The sequence below is a fragment of the Seriola lalandi genome, unplaced genomic scaffold, assembly GCF_002814215.2.
Source record: "Seriola lalandi dorsalis isolate HSWRI2012SDOR001 ecotype SW California unplaced genomic scaffold, Sedor1 jcf7180002054502, whole genome shotgun sequence".
In the NCBI taxonomy this organism is placed as follows: domain Eukaryota; kingdom Metazoa; phylum Chordata; class Actinopteri; order Carangiformes; family Carangidae; genus Seriola; species Seriola lalandi.
In genome coordinates, this window is record NW_019525055.1 from 850,034 (window position 1) to 873,256 (window position 23,223).

Sequence of the window (23,223 nt, forward strand, 5' to 3'; positions counted from 1 at the left end):
CAAAAAAAACATTCCTGGTGATTCGATCAAGAAAACAGGTGAGATAAAATTCTTGAGGTCTGCTGAATGGCCTGTGTCCACTGGCTTTAACATATAGTGAATAACTGTCACAATGAATACAGATCAGAGGAAATACAAATGAATTTTATGTGGGTGGATTCCCACTTTAATTTTCAACACTGGCCTATCATTCAATCATTCATTATATCATCCAGCCATTTCATTATGCCTTCATCCTTCCGGCTATTAATTCATTTAACATTAATATTCATGACAACAAAAATCAAATTTAAATGATACTGTCAATGATCTCTTTAATTAACACTCTGGAATATGTAAATTACCCTTTAAGTATGAGCAGTACTTGTTGGGTCGAGCACTGGGCATGTATGCACCCGCATGCGCAAACACACACACAGACACGCAGGTATACACACGATGAAAAAATGACCTCCAGTCTGAATACTGCACTGCATAAAGCAACAACTTTCACTTGCTTCACACCACACACACACACACACATACACACTCACACACACAAAAACACACACACACACACACATAAACACACGACTCTCTTACTCACCCTCTCCAGGTCTTGTCGGAGGTGTGTGAAGAGTTTGAGGCGTCTGTAGAGGACATCCTGCTCCTGCTGGGCCAGGTTGTCCACCTCATCCCTCTTTAAGGTCACCAGAGGTCGATTAAAGTTGGCCTTCCTCTTCAACTTCCAGAACTGATACAAAAAGTCCACCTTAAAGAAAAAAGGAAAATTTCCCCGTTAACAAAAATAAAATCTTTAATTACAGCATCATCGTTGTATTATCTTGTCTGAAATCTCTTAATCCAGTGTGGATTAGATGTTGCACATGTTGCTAGTTTCATTATGTATTTAATAAATTAAAAAAAAATGATTAGGTGAAATATCAGTAATTATTCCATTAAAGCATGGTAACAGGTTTTTCTGCCTTTATAGTTCAAAAAAAAAAAAAAAAAAAAGCTCTCGCCTGCAGCAGCAACCATGTCAGCTGAGAAAAAAGCAGAGAGCAGTTGGCAGCATGTTCTAAACAAATCTGCTACTCATCAGACAGTTTACCTGTGAATAGGGAGCACTTTGTTTGATACACTGAAGCCAGCACTCTAAATGCAACTCATCAATACCACATCTGTATAGATTTTTATCACTTTTGGAAGGTAAACTTTTCATCTCAACTAAAATATCATTAACTGTGCAAAGATCAGAAAAAGTAGTGTGCAGGCAAATTACGTTTTTATTTATTATCATCTTATTGCAATTGATTTCCTTTCATTTTATTACTATGATGTATAACGTACTGTTTCTATATTATTATATTCTACATCCACATAGAAGAGAAGTCCTGAAAGTGCTCAGAAACAACGTGAATTTGAACATCTATAATTCCATGACAACTGGATCGAGTGATTTTATCGAACACACAATGGTCCCGTGTGGCCCTTCTCTTGAAATTATTTTGTCAGGAAATGATCTCTGTTTAGTGGTACTGTCAAACGCCAGGTTGGTATTTTATTGTTTAAAACCAGATGCACATGTACCTCATCCAGATTCATACTGTTTATACACATACACACGCACACACACATACACACGCGCACACACACACACACACACACACACACACACACACACACAAACAAAAAAGAAATCAGGCATCTTCAGACGTTCAATGTTGCCGACCTCAAGAAGCTTCAAGCTCTTTGTTCTTAGTGGATAGAGACTGAACTTTCTATGCACCTCAGTGGTCAATAAACTGTGTGCTCTGAGTTGCCCTGCTGGATGTTTCTGTTGTACTGAACAGAATACTTGTTGCCAGCTAGAACGGACAAGTGTTGCTATTCTGACCTTTCACATCAGCAAGCTTTTTTCACCCACTCAACCTGTCGACCCTGTGTGTGTGTGTGTGTGTGTGTGTGTGTGTGTGTGTGTGTGTGTGTGTGTGCGTGCGCACGCTTTATACTTGTGCTTTATTTACACCCGAGTCACTTTCTGCAGGAGTAAGTTGTTTACACCTGAACACCTGAATGACTAGTGTAAAGTATCATGTCTTGTCATTTCATGTGATAAATCAGTGTTTCAGTTATTTGGTTTAACATACCTGGGAGACAGGCAGCCCCAGGTTTTCGGCCACCTCCCTTGGGTCCACCAGTCGGTAAAACTCATCCTCCAGCTCCTGGAGCTTCTGTTTCCTCTGGCTCACTTTCTCTCTCTCCAGCTGGTCCCGCTCAGCTCGCTCTGACGCCGACACCGGAACCGGATACGATACTGGCCTTTGCTCCAGGTCACTGTTGCCGTTCGGTTGGTGCTGGTTTGGCCAGGGCTCAGAACCGACGCCAGCAGCGGTCCAGTCAGGTCTGGGTGTGCCGTGTGTTCCGTTGGTGGTGGAAATGGCGGCGTGGTTGCCGTTACTCACGCCGGTGGAACCGGAGGTGTTGTTGGCGGTTGCACTGCTGTTGCCGGCGGTGCAGCTGTGCTCCAGGCAGAAGGACTTGAAGCGCACCTCGTCGTTCTCGGCCAGGATGGTCCTCATCTCAAGGCCGTGGTCGAAGGCGCACGTCACATGGAAGGCCACAATGCAGGAGGGCATGGAGCACTGGAGGACAGAGAGGAAATACAGTTAACGACAGAGACAAAATAAAAGAGAGAATATGAGAAAGGGAAAGAGAGACGAGTAAGAATGAGGATGCAAAAAAGGGATGAAGAAGGTGGCATAGGAGAGAGAAGGGATGAGGGATGAGAAGGAAACAGAAGGGAACACACACACACACAATTTCGTCAATTTCTCAGACACTTTGTCACAACTATTTGTTTTAAAGTGTCATCTTCAGTCCATTTCTTGTGTTATCAAGGCTCCAATACGAGTGCAGCAAAGCAGAGAGACAAGCCAAGTCACAACAAACAAGGTTCCTCCATTTATGCTGACATTTCGGTAACTTGGGATGTGTGTGTGTGTGTGTGTTTGTGTGTCTCTCTCTTTCTCTCTCTCTCTCTCAGTGCTATCCATTACAGGTCATACTAAGAGTCGGCCTCCCACTGAGTCCCTCCAGGCATGGTGTGATTTTGTGTGTGTGAGCCCTTGTGGCTATGTGTTGTTGTCGCTGCGCGCAAGTACGCGCATTTGTGCATTTGTAAAAGTGTGTGTGTGTGTGTGTGTGTGTTGAAGTGTGTGCTATGCAGGTTGGTGCTTGTACTTTTTCAGAGGGAGTTTAGAATTCAGCAGCAGGGTTCACGGTGACTCTCTTCACTGTGACAAAAACCTGACTGACAATGTCTGTCTGATTTTTTCACAGCCAGCCCTCCCCCTCTTCACTCTCTGCCTCTCTCTCTTTCTTGGCCCAACTGTTTGACTGCTATTTCAAAGGTTTAATTTCTAAAAGCAACAGCAGAGCTTGTAAGAGACAAACCTCACACAGGAAAACTGAGGCTTTAAAGCATATTTACCAAAAAAATAATAATACAAAAAAAAGCAAGGCAGTCAAGCTTATCCAGCTATTATCCTCATTCACATGTTATCTTGCTGTGAAAACTTTTAAGTCTTTATGAAAAGTGTTTGACTGGTACCGAGCCTTGGATAAATGTCCCAATGTGGTTTATATGATGTGGTGAAACAATGGAATAATATTTATATAAATTTTAAAGGTTATTATAACCTATTTTTGTGGAAATTACCTTGAACTCAGGCTAGTCTGTGGTATATTTTTCCTCATTACTCCTTGTTACGCCCCCAAAAACAATACACTGATTTGGAGCTAAAGTAGGTCATCAGTGTGAGGTAAACCGGTCCATCATTACCACCTTTCAGCTCTCTGCAGCACATGAAATTGGTGTGAGGCAGCAACTTGAGCGCTGCTGAGAGGTCTAGTTTTATTTTTATTTTATTTTATTTTACTTGGTAAGGAACCAAAGTTTCAGTCTATGTTTTGTTTAATTTCAACGAACCCCACACTCTCACCCTTCATCTTCTCTGCCCGTCTTGCTTTCACTGTTTTGACTTGGTATTGAGGCTTATTTGCGTGTTGGAAAGATAAATACAGACATCACATCTAAACCACAACTTACATGATTGGTGAACAAGCATATGAACCCATGTGAAACCACAAACAGACTAACAGGAGACCTTCTGTCTTGTTGTTTTCTGGTGCGAGCACTGATGTGCACTCCCCCTCCCCCCACCGACCCAAATCTTCACAAAACTCAGACATAAAAATGGCCCACGGTATAAAGAAAGGTTAGAGATCCCTGCTATAGATTTCAGAGGTAATGGGGACACGGTTCCTAAAAAAAAAAAGATATTGCTGTTGAATATTTTTTTTAATGTTTTTATCAATGCTTTGAGCTTTACAAACAAAATTCTATGCATCTCAACACCTAACAGTCAGATACCACTGGAAGTGAATCCCTGATTGGGAGAGGACAGTGCGGACAGTTGGCATGGTCTCAAATTTTCGGCTGCAGGTCGTCATCTGACAGTCATCCACACAGACCCTTGCGCTCTTGCACACTGAACTTCAGGGGCTCTTACGGCAAGCCAAACGCGGAAACCACAAAAATGGCCTTAAGTGAGAAAATATCTTCTTGTTTTGTAATTTGGATGACCGGATCCAAATTTGTGTCATTTGTTTTGTTTTGTTTTTTATAAATGAAACTAGTGAAATCACTTTGAAATCTAGCCTTTAGATGTTGTCAACAACTGAGTTTTAAAATGCATTTCATTGAGGAAAAACTGTTCTCAATCCACTAAATCACTAAGTAATCAGTGTTTGGGGAACAGAAGGCATGATCCAATAATCATATATCTGGTCTGTGTGACACACCAAAGGAGATACACCATCATGTCGTTAAAAACTGGGACTTACAGTCAAAGCACTACAATTCAGACCCATTTTATTACCAGCTTCCACAAATGTCAGATTGAGCCCACTGCAGCTGCTCTAACTTATTTGGTGTCAGAAGGCAAAAGGTTGGACACAGCATGGAGCCGGCTCGATACGTTGTTTGGTATGAAGTGAGTCATCGCAATAAATACTCATATGGCCTTTTCAACTGCACCTGCTCTCTTCTGGCAGAGATTCACTAATCATTTTTACTTATTTGTTTTAGTTTTATCGGTGCCCACGCTGACTGTGAGTACTTCTGGGGCTTCGTTTGACTTTGTAGTAATTTTCAACCCTTTGCATGAGGTCACTGAGGGAAAAAAAAAAAAACCATGTTATATTTTGATCATATTCTCTTCTGCTCCATGAGGAAGATGTGGATCTATATTAAACTTCTAAAAATTCAAATTTAAACTTTTTGTCCTAACCTAAGATAGAATAGACTCTATTTAACATATTTCTTTGTACTTAAAAAATACTTAAAGAGAGCTCCAGAAGAGTTGTTTTAGATCTTTCACAAGTGTAATTTTTAGAAAGAAGTTGGACATGTTCCTGAAAAGGTCAGAAACCCTTGTTGACTTGATATTCCTATTCATTCATTCAGTCATTCCTATTAGCTTTTCAACCCAGCTATAGCTTGAGCTTTGAGCCCTCTTTGAACATTTAGTATGTCAGGCACAACAGCGCCTCCATCCAAACAGCTTTATTTTGTCTCAAAACATAAACAACACCTACACCCAGGACAAATAAATCACAAACCTACGTTCAGCAATTCAAGATAATTAAGAGGCGGCTATTGGACACGGACTCATGAGGACAGCGGCAACAGCATGAACTGACACTGACACGCTTTGATGCGAGACATTCGTCATCGAAATAAAGGCCTACCTTTTCATTTCTAACTTGTCAAGAAGAAAACCTGATGAAATCACAGATTTTATGACTTGACAGCCCGGCTGAGGTATATCAGCGCCAATATCCATCACATGGTTTTCCTGAAAATGTGGTGCATTGATCCTTGGATGGAGACAGCTGAGGAATATTGATGATTTTGGCTGCTATATTTTATTTATTCATTTTAAAAACATTTGATTCTCATGCCCAGCAAGAATCTACATGGAGTATCTCTATTTTCATGTGAAAACTTATTTTCTTAGACACTGATTCGTCTGAATCTTAGCCTTTCATGTCTAACTTATAGTGGTAAGGAGAAGTCTGTAATTTAAAGGATTGACTCCTTTACATCCATTTTTCCCCTTTTATTTCCCTAAGGGTCTTTAGAGCTGTTAATATCATCTTATATCACTCTGTATGGACGTATTAGAAACATATCATCATCTTGTTGCAGCTCTACATTGAAGCTACAGTATATTTTGTTTACACTTAATAAAGTATTCGAAACCAAGTGCAGCCATCCATGTTTTTATGGCTGCACCATTCACAATGTAAAAGTTCTATATGTCTTCTGCATCAGTTTATATGACTTTCTCCAAAATCCAGCCTTGCATATTTGGTATCTTTGAAAACTGAGATCTCCTCTACTCTTTGGCTAGTGGGGCCGGCCCTATAAACACGAATGTCGCTGATTGGCTGACCAAGTGATGAAGTTACACCATTGATCAACCAAATGCCACATGACTAGGTGATAAGGTTACACCAGTGGGCGGCTGAGTGTTGGAGTTTCCCCATTGGCCGTTGCTCTTTCCCAATGATTTAGCGAGAACAAGCGGTGTTGCTAACTTAGTGCCTTTGTCTATAGGCTAAACGCTAGGTTCGCATCTTGTAAAAAATCCAGCAACTTTCTGGACAAACTTTAGCTACTTTCCATAGAAGACAGTCGCCAGTGCTTCCCCTCTGCTGGCACAATTTTCTTAACTTATGTGACATCGCAGTTATAAAATCAAGGACTGCTGGTCGACATGTAGTCTTAATGGGCTGCGTTTAAGACACTATTTCATATTTGTGCCGTGTTCTGACAACAGAAACGGAGAACATGTAAATGAGAATAGCTTTATTTAGCTGTATCAAAATACAGTATATGTGAGCACAGATAGGAGGAGAGAAGCAAGCAGATAAAGGGCTGAAACCGGCTGACACTAGGCAGAATGCAAATACTATACGGTCCAGCCGTATACTAGGTTTTGACCTCGTCTTGTTTGGCTGCACAGCATAAGTATGTAAACTCATAACTGATGCACCCACAGGCCACTGCTTATTACACGGTTGACTTGAGTTATAATCAGATAGAGCTCATTTTCAAAATGTCTTTTGCTGACTTGTTTCAGCTATAGTTTTGTTTGGTACATGTTTTGCGGCTTTAGCTATGGCAAAGCTGGGGGGGGTTAAATGCAAAGGGCTGCCACGTTCCTCTGAATTCTGCGTTAAAGACAAACTAACCGTGAAGCAGGAGTACTTTCTTAATTAGCTGATCGTGTCACCCTATTACTGAAGACTGTTGTTCACAGGCTGACTATCTCCAAGCTTTAACAAATACAGCACAGGCTTGACTGCCTGACCTTTTCAGTGCACCTTCCTTTAATAAAGCACTAATTAAGACTCTCATTACACTTGGGGAACTTGCCAATGAATACAGTGGATCATTAAATACAACTGTCATTATGGGAGGAAGTGTCAGCACATGAAAACGAACACGACGAGGTGTCATTAGAAGAACGAAGGTTTGTTCCCAAGTTACCAAGAAATAACCGAAGGCTTGAAGGAGCGACTCGGCTTCAATTATTAAAACAGGTTTAGAAAGGAAGAACGGAAGGAATGTGTAGCCTACTGTACATTAAAAGCACACGAATTTTAGCAGAAGCACATGTTGTAAATTGTCTGCTACAGATATTTAAGAGTGACTCAGACAATACACCTTATTTATATTTAATCTACAAAATATAGCTATTTATTAAAATATAGCACTGCAAAACTTTTGGATTCCTTCATGACAGCCCAAAACCAAAGTATAAAAACAGGTTGAAAATCAAAACTGGATATATACTTTTTATTTTCTCTCAGACTCTTCTGTGACCACACTTTTTTCAAGACAGAAAACTGTTTTGGTTCATGCTCTTCCCTACATTAAGGCCTACACAGGATCCCTGCTGCGAGCGGGTGAGCTGTAGCGCTGCATCTCTACCTCCTGTGTGAGGTGGCAGTTGAGCAGTGAGTGTGTTTGTACAGCTGCCTGCCTCCAGCTATGGACAGAGGAGAGAGAGAGAGAGAGAGAGAGAGAGAGAGAGAGAGAGAGAGACTCGGTCCCTGTGGGCGATTCTGGCTCAAGGACTCGCTGTTAATTTTACAGCATCAATCCTGTGAGGGCAGAACACCCTCAAAACTATACAAACGAGCATGTGGGAAAACACTTGCACGTATACATCAAGAACACATGTATATGTTCTGCACGTACACACACAATGTAGGGATTTAGAATCCAGTTCACCTTGAGGGCACTTTGAACTCTGAATGGTGTTCAGGCTAATAGCTGTAAAGTGGGTTAGCGTCAGTATGTCAGCAGGGGTTTTGTTTGCATACTCAGCAGCATGTTAAAGTAGTGCCAGGTTAAAAAAGATCCACCCGCACCCAGCAGGAGGCTGCGAATTATGATGACATTTTGTTTGTGTGTGTGTGTGTGTGTGTGTGCGTGCGTGCTGAGTTTATACTATATATACTGTATGTATTTCCTTTTCTGTGGATGTCCCTGTAAAGCTTTATTTCAGAATGCTTGTAATTGTAAGTGGGTGTGAACTTTGATGCCACTCCAAAAGTTAAACGAAACTTGTTTTTATTCCAACGCCAAGTCCAGATGATGTAAAGTATGTAAACAGATGGTACGAAGACTGGAAAAGGAAGAAGATGAAGAGGAAGAAAAAGAAGGAAGAGGGGGAATGGATTGAACTGTGCATCTGTCTGACTCTTGACAGCGGACGGCAGCTGTCAGAGTAAAACTCAAGCACTTACACAGCTGTAATCTTGACAACAGTGTGCTTAATTTACTTTGTTGAAATTTTCCTTGAATCGAGAAAAGCAGAGCACTGAATCATGTGATAATCTCATCCACAGAAGAAATTTCTGACCATATCCGAATTTGGACAATTCCTTTCAATCTGTTAAAATGATGAGCTAACAAACACAGGTGAAGAGCTTACCTTTAACCTAGCTGAAGCTTGCCGTTAAGCTGGTGGATAAGAGCTGGCACCTGACTGTGTTTGATTAGTGTTCAGGTGAAGTTTTGGGCATATTTAAAGAAGTAAAACTTGAAAACAAAAACTTACTTCAATGACAGAGCTTGTTATGAAGTTCAAAAAATGGCTCATGTTTTTCTAAATTTTAGGACACTGGGGTCACTTGATAACGTTTTGTGAGGCTGCGCAGATGCAGGAATGTGTGTGTGTGTGTGTGTGTGTATGTGACGTACCTGTATGCAGGTTCCTGTGTGTTCTCGGCACAGGCTGCAGGACAGAGCCCAGCGGCTAGCAGGGATGTGGGACACCTTGGTAATGGGCTCCATCTTCTCTGGACAGCCTATACTCACCTACAGGGAACACAAAGCAAGACACATATATATACAGTATATATATATACATATATATATATATATATATATATATATATATATACACATATCTGATAGAAAAACCACAATTTGTGATTAACAATCAACATTGTGTGGAGATTCAACCAACATCTTGTCATTCTTTTTAAAATGATCTGTGAAATTCCACTTAAACATTGTGTGATCACCATTTTTATTTGCAATAGTCAATTAGAAATCGCAGTAACTCTTTTTGGTGCTGAACAATTAATGGATCAATCAGTTAGTTGAGTGACTATTAAAAATTAATTACAAAATATTGGCAAATGTTTTCTGGTTCCAGCTTCTTAAATGTGGAGATTTGCTGCTTTTCTATGTTTCATATAAGTGGAAATGTAATATTTTGGGGTTTTTACATTGTTGGTCTAACAACACAAGCAATTTGAAGATGTCTCCTCGGGCTCTGCAGTGGTCACTTCTAACATTTTGTGGACAAAACTCCTAAAATTAAAACTGGTAGTTGTGATGGTGAGCAGCACAGTTTTTTTTTTTCCATATTATATTTTTATGTAGTACTGCATCTATGGATGAATTTCAGTTTTTTAAATTGACAAAAAGATCAAACTTTCCACCAAACCTTCCAGAGAAAGATAATAATCAACTTATTGTAGCTTGGATGATAATTACTTTCTCTTCCAGTGTCAAAGCCAAGATTCTGGATTAGCGTGTCTGTCCTTGGAGCCAGAGCAGGGACACATGTGGTCCTTGGAAAAACATCATTGTAAAGCCCAGTGTGACTCACTCTCTCTGAGCGGTCCATTCACAACGACTTTGGCTCCGAACCTCGCAGCACCAAATCCAACCAAAAAGTCATTGACCTGTGCCAAGCAGCCATGCAGAATAGAGTGGAGAGCACTCATCACCAAAGTGCCATTTCTTCCTTCCTTCCTTCACTGCCTGTTTCTTTCCAAAAAACCATTCCACCTCTTTCACATTCACTTATCCTCATATTTGCGGCAAGGCCCTCTCTTCCTTGTCCTTCACACTTGAATTAACAAGCTGACGTCCGATTTCCGTAGGTCACGCCCCTCCCTCTCTTCTTTCACTTGTCCTTTTTCTATCTGATTTTCTTTTCCTCCTGTCATCTTCTCATCCACAGAACAAGCACACTTTCTGTTATTATTGATGCCTTTTGTACAGGCCACTGAATATGAGTAGGGGTCAATTTTCACTCCATTGAACACGTCAATAGAAAGTACAATTCAGACAACGGCGCCGCAGCCGTCACCGTCGATGATCGCTACTTTTTAACAGCTGACGTACAAACCGACTGATGGCAAAAGGATTTCCGGTTTTTGATGCGGTGGATAATTGATTAAATTGTTCTCAACCATGATGCCCACACAGAGCACATATGGGGAAGCACACACATGCACACACACTCACACTCACAGATGCTGCATTTTTTTTCACAATCCCCACCACCACCTTCTTGTAGTTTGTCAATACTGGAAAATCAAGACTGCAGCTTTCTGTGTAGAAGGAGTGTGTGTCCATCTGTGTGTGTTACCACCTGCTTTTAACATGCTCATTCACCAGCATTTTTCAGCCCCAAATTACTAAATCTGAAATCACTTCACTGGAAAGGGGAGGAAATCACAGTGTTAAACGAAAAAGGCATTTTAAAAAGAGGGACTACGATTCTTTGAGTGTGTGTGTGTGTTATAAAAAGCAGTTTAAAAAGAGACCTCTCTCTAGGGGTTGAAGGCAGAGGGCAGAAGGAAGCTACACACACAGCACTGCAGGGGGGCTGTATCGTTTGACGGCTGGGTGGTGTGTTCAAAAACACAAAACACACGCATCCAATCCGGCGCTCTATGAATGACACACACACACACACACACACACACACACACACACACACACACACACACACACACACACACCATATCTTTTCTGGAAATTTCCACTTCTATGATATTCAGTAAAATCCTACTCGCTGGTGTCGTGATGTGTGCGTTGCGTTTGTGTGTGTTTATTTGTGTACTCATCTACTATTGACACCTTTCAGCTCTGGCAAACACACATAACGGAGTTTATATAAGGACACGCACACAAATGCGCACACAGCACAGACATGCAAATTATCTTTTCTTTTCTTTTTTTTTTTTCCCTTCATGGTAGGAAGAGAAAACAAAAGCGAACGGCACAACGAAAACAATTAGCCCAATCAAGGGTGACAGAAGGCAATTAGAAGTAAAAGGTTTGAGGTGCCAAAAGCCACTCCATTACTGAGAAATCTGCTGGTGGAGAGCGTTGCTGAATAGGCTGAAGACACATGACTGGCTGTCTTTAACGATTTAAAGGTGTGCAAGGCGTAAAGCAACATCCGTCCCTGAACCTCTGAAATGAGCGGCTGCTTTGTGACCGTTTGGAGCTTTCAGAGGAGAGTTATTTCCAAAAAGGTATCATCAAGACAAATCAAGTCAAAATGAGCAGCTGCTTGGGGAGCACGCTTGAAAAACAGTTTCCCGGTGAATGAACTGACATTATCTACAGCTGTTAAAAGTGAGGTCTCGACTGAAGAAGCTACATGAAGTATTTTAAGCATTTACTATAAACAAGAAAAGCCTGGTGGAAAAAAACAAAACTGACTGGTGAAAGTGTCTACGGAAATCAAGGCCACCTTTCCTGAAAACCCAGTTGTTTCAGATTTATTCAAGTACACTCACATGACATACAGTATGTACACTGGAAGAATTATGGGTTGTAATCGCCCCCTACTCTCCATATTGGCTGTGAAGCCAAACCTTCGCAGAAATATTTACACTTAAGAGTTGAAGATAGACCTGAAAAAAAATACAAACCCATCGTTTGAAGCTGCTTTTCTGCCACAAAGTTCCATTTAAAATGCCAGAACTCCAAAATATAATCACACAGAAACCGCCTATCCTCTCAGCAGTGCCTTTCTTTGTGTACCATGGTAATACTCAAACATTCAATGTGGCAATTACATATTGATCATGAAATCATATCGCTACATAAGTAGAAACAGAATGCCTTGTTTTTCATATACTGTCGACCATTTAACTCAGATAGTTCAAATGTTTCCTACCAACCCTCAAAGGAACAGTGGATGAATCCATCACGTAAACAAAGCACAACACAGTTTATTTGTACTCATGTTGACATGCCTACAGAATGTTTGCCGAGCGAAGTAATCACCCATTGACAAGGCCGCACTCGCTGTCGAATCTTCCATTACAGTGAACTGCACTACTACCGTCTTTGTGCTACATCCCTAATGGGAGAGATTGTCTTTCATTCTTTAGCCGGATAAAAGATCTAAGAAAAGGTTCAGTGTGTGGAGTCTTTAGAGAAACACAAGGGCTGGGTTACAGCAGGTTTTTCGAAAATGGTGGGAAAGAAATCCACTGCCCATTTTCAGAAATGGATGCGGTCTTTGTTTGAGGGTAGGATGAGAAAAGCCAAAGTGAACTTCAGACACAAGTGTAGAAGTCAACACACAATACCCCAAACCTTTTTGCCACTTCATGTTTATGCATTTTGCTGGCTTTACTGACCACTGATCAGATGTAGGATTGATTTTTCCACTAATTCTAACAATGACTACAGCTGTATGCAAAAGTAAACGACAGCCGCTCACTCTCTAGAGCCACTCTAGCACCAATGTTCAACACTCACAGGCAGAGGAGGAGGCAGGGATACCGATTTCTCCATCAACAGTAGCATTAAGTGCAGCGACAAGACGCCTTGATTCCCGAGTGTCTAGTGTGACTGGGATCATAAATACAAACACGCAGGTGCACCCACAGCTAAATGATGACACTTTGAGATACTGATGTGCCTACGGGCCTTGCTTTCATTAGAAGCATCAAGTCTGGTAGAAAGTGACTACCTCAAGCGCTAGAGTGAGCACGGATAGAAATTCTAGGATGAAGAACAAACGTTGTTACTGTTGCTTCCTGACTGATCGTAAAAATATAATCTACATCAGACCATCTCTGTGTCTTCCAACGGGTCTCACCTCAGGGATCCATAAGGCACAGCTGACGTGGACCCATTTGGTTCCACTGCGGGTGGGCTTGAGAGCCCCCCCTCTCTTGGGGCAGAGCAGACATTTGGGCTGGACGCCCAGAGCGCAGGTCCGACACAGCCAGTTCCCCTGGGGTACCTTCAGGATGCCATAACATGCCTGCAGCAGGGAAGAAGAGAGAGAGAAAGAACAGTCAGGAGAGGTGATGATCTGAAGAAAGACAAATGAAGAGAGACCCTTTATAACTTGTTAAATTTGACTTCATTTGATATTTTGGGAAAGCCTGGTTCTGTCTGAAGGTACGGATTATCAAATAAAACTAATGACTGCACTTCAAAGGTTATTTCCCCCTGATTCAAGTCTTTATGCTAAGCTAAACAGCTACTCGCTGTTGCTTCATACCACTGTACTGAATGTCCAATTATTCCTTTAACATAGTTTGCCCAATGAGAGGATGGAAAGTTGTTATAACACTAATAAAATACAATATAAAAAGACCAAAAAATGCAGTTTTGCAAAGTTACTAATTACACTTCACTTAAAGTATTGGTGACCATGTTCCTATCTTTCAGGGAACCAGTGCTTTCCATTTATTTCAGTTCACTTTGAAAATAAACTTGCAGCATTTGGAAATGTACTTTAGATCCACAACAGTCAATATTTACTGTAGTGTCCTGTATTATTTTACTTAAATTTTTCTTTGATAAAAGGTATGTTATCATTGCAAAATGACTGCAATGAAACTTCGGCATCTGAGATGATTTGATAGTCAGCTTCTGTGCCGTGCATTCACAAGCCACGCCATCAGGAAATTAAATCCAGAAGAGGCACATTAAATAAACATGAACACTATGAAAAGAACAACATGAATGTGGTCATTTATTGGTCATCAAACACCGTTTGGTTGCCAACTCTCAGGTTTTGGGGGCAAGAATGTTTCCATGACCGCATAAACCAAACACCCCTGCTGGCTACTGTTTAGCTTTTAGCAAGTCTTGCTTTCCGAAGCACGTTTTGAGCTGCCTGGAGCAAAGTAAAATAAATATAAAATGCATAGTATGCTAATAATTTTCTAGCAATATACACAAAATTTCCTGCCAACTACATCCACAAAGTCTACTAAAACGTGCAAAAGAGTGAGCTTATCATACGCCTGCTGTTTTAAAAATCAAAATAACTTTTTATATATTTTGTCACATTGTAAAATAGATGACATTGCCATTTGTTTTGTTTAATTTCTTTTTTGAACTACTTCTATAAAGTAGTATGAGAGCAGACAAACTGAAGGAGAGTGAGAATAATTCAAACGGGCTGGATTTGAACCCAGGCAGAATTTTAACCAGCTACGCCACAAGGCCACCCCATCATCCTGTTTTTATGTCAGAATCCCATTACTTTTCATTTATTTTATTTTCAGTGGTGGCTGCTTCTGAGACGAAAATTTAAAAAAAAAAAAGAAGAAGTAATTACAGTCTGCTGCTTATTTCTTCTGTCCTATAAAAACAGCGAATTCACAAATTTCAAAGTGACACATGCAAAAACATTCTTCCTTGTTCCCTATTTGCCTCATCTAACAGCTCTTTAAAAAGTTGTGCTCACTGCTGACCCAATAAGACACAGACACAGACACACACACACAGAAAATCTTGTGTAAACAAGACATTATCAAAACTCCACTTAGTGTTGTTTTAAAAACACGGAAGATTATCCTAACATCAGTGCTCAACCCGTTCCTCCTTCTGCCAACACACAGGGGTGCCATGAAAGTATTTGATAAGATCCAGTCCCTCATGGTCAGAAACCGAGAATGATTTACTCCTAAACTGTCTGAAAATACCTCTACTGTGGCAAGTAAGTCATTCCAAATACCTCTTTCTCTGTCATTACCACCACTACTTCTCCATCAGATCTATCACTAGCTAATTTCTAATGAGTCAAGTCAAATGAGCAACTCTTTAATTGAGGCCCAAATGAAATTCCCCTGAAAATCCCCTGAGCGATTTCAGGAACCACCGCTGCTACATTCATACCAGGCCTCGGTATCACTGACCCTCTTTCCCAGAGAGCAGGATACCGCACATGACATGTCACAGTTGACTGGTGTAAAGCCGGGAAGCCAGAATGCACGGTCCGTTATAAGGAGATAAAACTAAGTAAAGGTAGAGGGAAAAACCAAAACAATCTTCACACTGACAGATTGGTGTCAGAGTGACAGTAGCACCAAATCACACATCAAAGACTCTGTCTTCATTAAATGTAATTAAAGCACTTTATTGATCAAAGGATTTTATTGATCAAACACAGAACATCAGTAAGCAGGGCCTGTGTTTTACCTGCTGAAGGTTAGGGAGACTGCCTTAGTAGGGAAGCAAGAGACAGCGCTGTGTGTGTGTTTAATCTATAAAAGCAATGATATGACTTAGTGCTCCCTGAGAGCAACAGTTTCTTTCACTGCTTCTTACATTTCGTTTCCATGACACCTCCATTTTTTGGCAGGTATCTCTTTCTACCTAACAAAAACTGAAGGAACCCTGTGGTTTAGACCACTAGTGCTGCTACAGAGTAATGTTGTAACGCAATGTGAGACGAAGAGATGCAAGCAAATGCCAGCAGCAGCAGCAGCAGCAGCAGCAGCAGCAAGAGGTGACGTGATACACACTTCTGCCAGCTGAAGGGACCAATAAAGGTGGTTGCAGTGATGCGTCATGGAAGGTAGTAACGCACCAGTAAAAGAAGAGAAGAAGACTGTGATCTGATTTAAATCATGTAGGTTTCAAAACTTGAACAAAGAAGAACAAACAAAGAAGAATGAGGAAGTCGAGGAGATAAAGATCACAAAGACTGAAATAGGCGTGAATGTTTTGTGAAGTAGCAAGTGCATCCAACATATTTTATAGCCCCTGTAAATACAGACAACACGCTTTGGTGAGAAACTTTCAGAGGAAAAGAAAAACGTTTGTTTACAATGAAACCTCTAGAAGTACTTGACCTGTTCTGTCTCACTGCCGGTTCATTTTTGTTGACTTTCTGTGCATTCAGCTTTGATTTTATTTTTATTACATTTTTAAAGGTGTCCTCACCGTATATGCACGGGCTTCTTTTCAGCACACACTCAGATAGTGTAGAGTCAAAAAAAAGCAGCCAGGAAAGACCAGGTGCTTAAAAGTCTAAAGTGATAGTCACTCAATTCGTTACTATAGATCAGTTCACAGTTTGTGCCCCTTTCATTGAAAGCCTCTGTGTGCCTGTAACTCATTGAAAATATGAATAATTCACAGTTTAAAACCGCACATCAGCACTTTCTATAGGTTTTCTCAGCTTGTCTCTATATGATAATATACATACAGTTAAGTCACAATACATTAAACATGTTCAGTGTATTCACCAATCGATAGACACACTCCAGAGGGTTTCAATAAAGTCAGCAATTGATAGACTAAAGGGTTACACAGCAAAATTGTACTTTAAGAATGCATGAATGAGATGGAAAATAATCGAGTTTTAGTGCTGTGTTGATCCTGTTTGTAATGTTTGATTTATTGATCTAAATAATTCCTCTTCAATTTCATTCATATTCATATAGAGTGAATGAAGACAAATCTAACAAACACCTGTTTGTCAATAACTTAGGCGAGACTTTCAACAACAGGCAGTTTCTGGTTTGACAGGCACTGAGCAGGATTTTATTTTTCCACAGTGTGAGGGGAAATTTTCCATGACAGACCAACGTGAGATCTCGTCTGCAGTTGTATGATCACACTGAAGGTGCGTTAGTGCCAACGGGATGGACGGAATAATTAACAGTGTGTCACTGTGTAACCAACACAGCAGAGCTCCTCAGGCCTCCTCTTGTCACAGGCACTATTTGCGAAATTGCTAATGCATGTGTACTTTCACTCCGCTGGCGAATGAGGATGGATTAAAAAAAAAAAAAAAGGTTCAGGAAAAGCCAAAAGGGTGATCAATACACAAATGTACACGAGCATGCAAACAAACTTATGCTTAAAAAGAGATATGAACAAATAAATCCCTTAATTCCTGACCTGATGAACACAGACGTTGCACTTGTCGCAGAAGACCATCTCGTTGCCGTCCTCTCCCTCTGGCGAGCGGCAGACGTCGCACACCACGTCCTCATCGTACTCGATGCCCAGGCCTTCCTCCGTCTCGATCGCCTGCTGCATCTTCTCCTCACACACACTCTCCAGCTCAACCAGAACACACTCCATCGTCAGCTCATCCAGCTCCGGTAAGGCTGGCGGGGAGAAGACGGAGAGTAAAACTTGATTAGTTTTTGTTTATTCTCTGAAGTAGAAGACTGAACCCAACTCTGGAGAGGCCGGGAAGACTGGGATGAATGGAGGGAGGGAGGGCTGATTTGAGGAGTGCATTATTGCTTGTGTGAAGCACGTTATCTTCTTTGTCTTACACCAGCACATTTTGTTTTTCTATAAGAGAGAAGAAAAGTGTCTTATTGCACTCCCATTGTTCAAAACATTTAAAAAGTGGTGAAAAAGCAGAGCTTTAGACATGACTGCTGGGAGGACGGAGGAATATTTGAGAAAGTACTGAGCCTGAACAAAGCAATTAAAACTAAGAGTGAAGTTACAGCGTCAACACTCAGGTTTCTTTTAGGTCTTGTTATCAACAAGGATAACAGTAATAAGAAGCTGCTCACAGGAAACTGAAAATGAGTGAACCAATTTACTAAATTCAAGTTATTTTTGGCCAAAACACTTTGTCTCATACTTAAATTGGTTATGCACAAAGCTTCCCTTTGCGTTTACACCTCACAAGGTCACTTTCTGTTTTTGTTGAGCCATGAAATGTGCTGAAAATGAGCTGCAGGGATGTGGGAGTAAGTTGAGTTGCAGCTGACTCTTTGTGAAAACCGGGGCTACATGTTCTGTATCACTACAAGTCCATTTGCCATCACAGTGGCATCGATGAAATTTGCCGCTCAGTACATCATGCCAATGTGTGTCGGCATTAGCATTATTATTCCTGCCCCATTTGCATCTCAAAGTGATGCCTTGCTCTAAGGCTGGTTAATAGTTGATGAAAACTGATTTAACTGGCAAATGCAAGCTTTCATACTCATAAAAAAATAAAGGATTTGAAGCACCAGGAAAATAAACAGTCTGGTTTCCAGGACGGTGGCAAACAGATGTGGCATATTATTATCTCATTACATGCAATGAGATTACAGTGATTATACAAAATGGGTAACAGTAAGGCATTAAATCTAGTGTGAAAAAAAAAAGTATATTTTTCTGAAATAAATGATTATTTGGATAACTGTTCAAAAACAGGAAAAAAAAAGGCATTTTAGATAGAGACCGTAATATGCCACAATTCCTGAATGCTAGCTGTAAATGAAGACCGTGCCCACACAAATCAGATCAGAGTAGAGTCGAGTCAATCATTAGCTCCACCACCTCTGATAAAAACCATTAAGGCTAAGGTGATCATTTCTAAATTCAGTATTTACATTTTTTTGTTGCCACACTGCCGCTCATCGCTTCGCCGGAATCCTCCATGTGAAGCAGCAATAAAGAAATTTCTGCTGTCCTGGATTCTGTCACTGAAGATTATTTATTGATTTATTTGAAGGATTCAGCGCTCACTTGGGAGTTTTTTTTTCTTTTTTTTCTTTTTTTAAAGTGGCAGCTGAGCATATTGTTTCTCTGTCTGTCATTTATGCCACACTCTCAAATTCATTTACTGATTCTGAATCATCTTACTGCCAACACGGTGACGGTGTAACCGGAGCTACAGTTTCACACAGTAAAGACGTGGAACTTAGGGCTCACACAAATCCAACCAAAACATTCTGCTATTCTTTCGCATTATGTTGGAAACACTTCGGCTTTAATATGAAATTCAACACCTGCCGCTGCCGCTGCGCCCGTTAGTCTTCAATCTACCAAATGTTGGCATGAATGAAGAACTAAAAGCGAGGAACTATGTGACGGTGGTTGTTTCGGATTTAGAAGCTGCTTTTCAAACACCAGAGGAAAGCGAAGTAGAGTTAGATATTAACCTGCTGTGACATTTACATCATGAACTGAACACACACAGGAGGGAGGGAAGAAACAACATTATTCACACATGACGTGCGAGTGCGAGTCGTGTCTGCACTGTGTACTCTGTGTACTTCCCGCGCCTTTACTGTATGTTTATCTCCCGTGTACGTTTCTGTTTGTACATGTGACAGCTGTTTGCACATGCAGAAACACCTCGAATATTGTCAATGTATCTGTGCGCATGACTGAACTTATCTGTTTGTCTCAAGGTAATACAGCATCCAACATGCACGCATGCGCGCCCACACACACACACACACACACACACACACACACACACACACACACTGCACAACGCCCACGCATTGTGTACCTCTGTACTTTTCTGATTTTATTGAACTGAATTTAATGAATGCATTACATTGACATCAGGCAGGATCTTGAATACAAGCAATTTCTCTATTATTACTGAGAAGGAGTATGTTCTTCAGCATTTTGTGCCACTGTAATGTCCTAGTTTTCTGCAAGAAAACAGGTTTCCTCCAAGCTGAATAATCTGAAAATCAATTTAAATGCCACCTTTAAACCCAAGTGTAGAATAGTATGAACAATCAGTGTCCAAGTACACACTTTGAATACACACACACGCACTTCTATACATGTATACAGTATCTGGAGGACTGAGATAGAAAAAGCTGAATCATCCCATCATGAGTCCAGATTCCTACAGCTTCGCCCAGCAGAACCAGTCAACCGTATGTTTGTTTGGTCTAGTACTGAAGGTTATGAGAAACAACCCGCTTGTCCTCCAGGAAGAGCTAGTGTGTGTGTGTGTGTGTGTGTGTGTGTGTGTGTGTGTGTGTGTGTGTGTGATTTAAGGAAAATGTGTCCCAGAAATAAGGCCGACGGGGATTTATAAACACAATTACTACGCTTTATCTGAAAGGAGCTGATCAGATATTGAATAAAATGGTGGAGATGGGAGAGATGTTCAGGGTCGGCAGTTGTCACCATGGCAAAATGGAGGACGCAGCAAAGCAGAGGAGAGAGAAAATGACAGGAAACTGGAGAAGAAGAGGAACAGGGGAGACAGAGAAAGCAGGTGATGATAAATGAGGAGAGGTTAAAATAACAAGAGCAAAGAAAAGGAAAGAAAGAGGACGCGCAGCTACATTACAGAATATTCAGACTGTCTGCAGGGTTCAGAAACAAAACTTCAAACAATTAAGGAGTTTTTTTTATGTTTGACTTAAGAGATACTTCGGGGACTGTAAACGGGCAGAAAACCAACAGACATGAAGCTAAAAGAAAATGACCATTTGTAAAATAAAAGTCATTCGCAATTAGCTGAAACTCGCCCTGCGTTACTCTTGTTGCTCTGGGAGCCTTGGATATAAACTGATTAATGATAAATGAGGTCAGTTTATATAACTTGAACCACCTTTTTTCTTTTTTTAATAACTTAATTTTTTCAAAACTGAGGTCCTTAAAAAACAAAAATCAAACAACCACTTTGCCTGTTGATGTTAGTTTGTTTTGTCAAGATGCAAAAATCAGTGGTCAAATCAAGTGGTTTTTGCAAAGTTTTTATAAGAGAGAACATGTCTCTTAATCATCCATGGTTCCATCACTACTGGTCTCTAAAATGTAAGATTTTGCTGCTTGTTTTCTAATTCATACAAATGTAAATTCAATATCATTCAATGTCACTGGGAAACAAAAACATATGAAGCAGATTTCATTTGACTTTGGGCTTTTTTTGACTTGTTTTCTTACATTTTAGAGTCTAAAGAACAGATGGACTAATAAAAAAAAAAAATGAAAACATGATTTAGTTACAGCCCTACCCAGGGATATGAATTTCACACAGCACAAGTGTGAGGTATGGATGTGTCTTTTAAGCACACAGCACACAACTTTATTTTGGCCCCTACATTTTCAAAGGTTTCGAGATTTATTTCTGTTACAAGTTTTAATGTTTTCTTCGGTAAGTGAATTTGCACTCACCCATCTGTCTGAACTCTTGGTTAACCAGCTCCAGCCAGGCAACATCCAGATCATCCAGGTCATAGCAACTGTAGAGCTGGGCGGGAGGAGGCTGGGTGTCACCCTCCCTCTCCTGCCTGTTGTTGCTCAGGCCACCTGTCGACTCCGGCAGCAACCTGCATCAAACACAACGATAAATGCAGAAAGTTCATCATGTGGTCTGGAAACACAACAACGGCAACAGCCTTGAAAAATTGCTTCATGTTTGGGTCCAAGCTGAAGTGCTGTGGTACCTAGCAACTGTGTGTTGTAGTAATTTATCAGTGCGCTGTCAACACTCGACCTGATACAGCTCAACCTCCAGTATGTTATTGCAGTTGCGTTCTTTAACAACTTAACAGTCACTCTGTCTTCATTTTTCAAAGTGGTGCATGCTTGTGTGACAAACAACAAATTCCTGCCCTGCTCATGGCAACAAGGAATCACTGGGAAGCCCTTCTAATGTCTGGGGCTCTCCCTTACAGTTGGGTCTTGACCTCATGGTCCAGAAAGACCGAATCAGACAAAAAAAAAAAAAAAGAGGAGAAAAAAATCAAAAGCTGTCGAAACGATGACAAATCGAGTGGTTGTAGGCAGCAGTGACAGGAAGCTCCTCCAGGCAGTGTCTGGTCTCTTGAGCCTCGGGCCTGAATGTCTCTCTGTCAACAACAGCAGGAAATGGGGTCAGGAACTGTGCTCGACCCACTGGGAACCAATAAAGACCGAAACACGCTCATACACACATTCGTACACACATACACACATACACACACGCACGAACGCACGAACGCACCCCGGCCTGTGTAAAAAGTCTGGACACTCTGAGAGCTAATAGACACGTGTAGACAAAATAAAGCAGGAACACAATAAACACAGGGAGACACTGCATTAACACACTGTACAGATCATACACACACACACACCACCTCTCAAAAATAGCTTGGCATAGTGACTAACACACACACACACAGACACTCCCCTATTACTCACACACTTGCCTGGCATAGCCGTGACCTATGTGTGAAAAGGTGAAGTGCGTCAGTGATCACAACAACAAAAACAAAAACAACCTTCAGCTCTCCGTTTAGTTCCCGTCTCCAGCGCCTCATTATCACACCGCTCAGTTATTATCGCCGTCCTCCGTCACTGCTGTCGCGCTCACATCTAGCAGCACTATTATCATCATCATCCTCCTCCTCTTCATCATTATCATTATCCTCCCCATTATCATCACCACTACTGCCGTCATCATAACAGTTGCAACAATTTGATAGATAGATAGATACTTTATTTATCCCCCTAAGCGAAATTCATGTGTCCATTAGCTCATTGTTGATAATAAAAAATGAAATAAATAAGAAAAAGTTAATAGCAAATAAACAATAATTAAATTAGTCAACCAGTGTTTCCTCTAGGATTTTTTTCAGCAGTGGGGGGGCGGTCAGCGGCAAAGTTTGCACCCAGGCTCATCTCTCTCTCCTGCACCTTCACCCAGATCTCCTGCTGCTGTGCTCTGCTCCACTTTAATAAGATTACATTAAAAGTGTGAGTAACGTAACGCTAACAGCGTTATATAGTTTACACTCACATCACATCTGATTACAAGTGTGAACATTAAAATACTATTTTTTACCTAACCATCGTCATTTACGAGTCAGTAAAAGGCTTATGAT

The 23,223-nt window shown here is 40.9% G+C and overlaps 1 protein-coding gene across 1 annotated transcript in view; it reads right to left on the reverse strand.

The window, feature by feature from the left end:
- jade2 (jade family PHD finger 2) overlaps positions 1–23,223 on the reverse strand; it is a 184,368-nt gene that overhangs the window by 71,273 nt on the left and 89,872 nt on the right. The window contains exons 5-10 of the mRNA XM_023413054.2: positions 21,533–21,687; positions 17,543–17,754; positions 13,491–13,658; positions 9,326–9,442; positions 2,133–2,627; positions 587–751 (exon numbers count right to left, since the gene is read on the reverse strand). Coding sequence (XP_023268822.2) covers positions 587–751; positions 2,133–2,627; positions 9,326–9,442; positions 13,491–13,658; positions 17,543–17,754; positions 21,533–21,687 — 1,312 coding nt within the window. The remainder of the gene's footprint in view (positions 1–586; positions 752–2,132; positions 2,628–9,325; positions 9,443–13,490; positions 13,659–17,542; positions 17,755–21,532; positions 21,688–23,223) is intronic.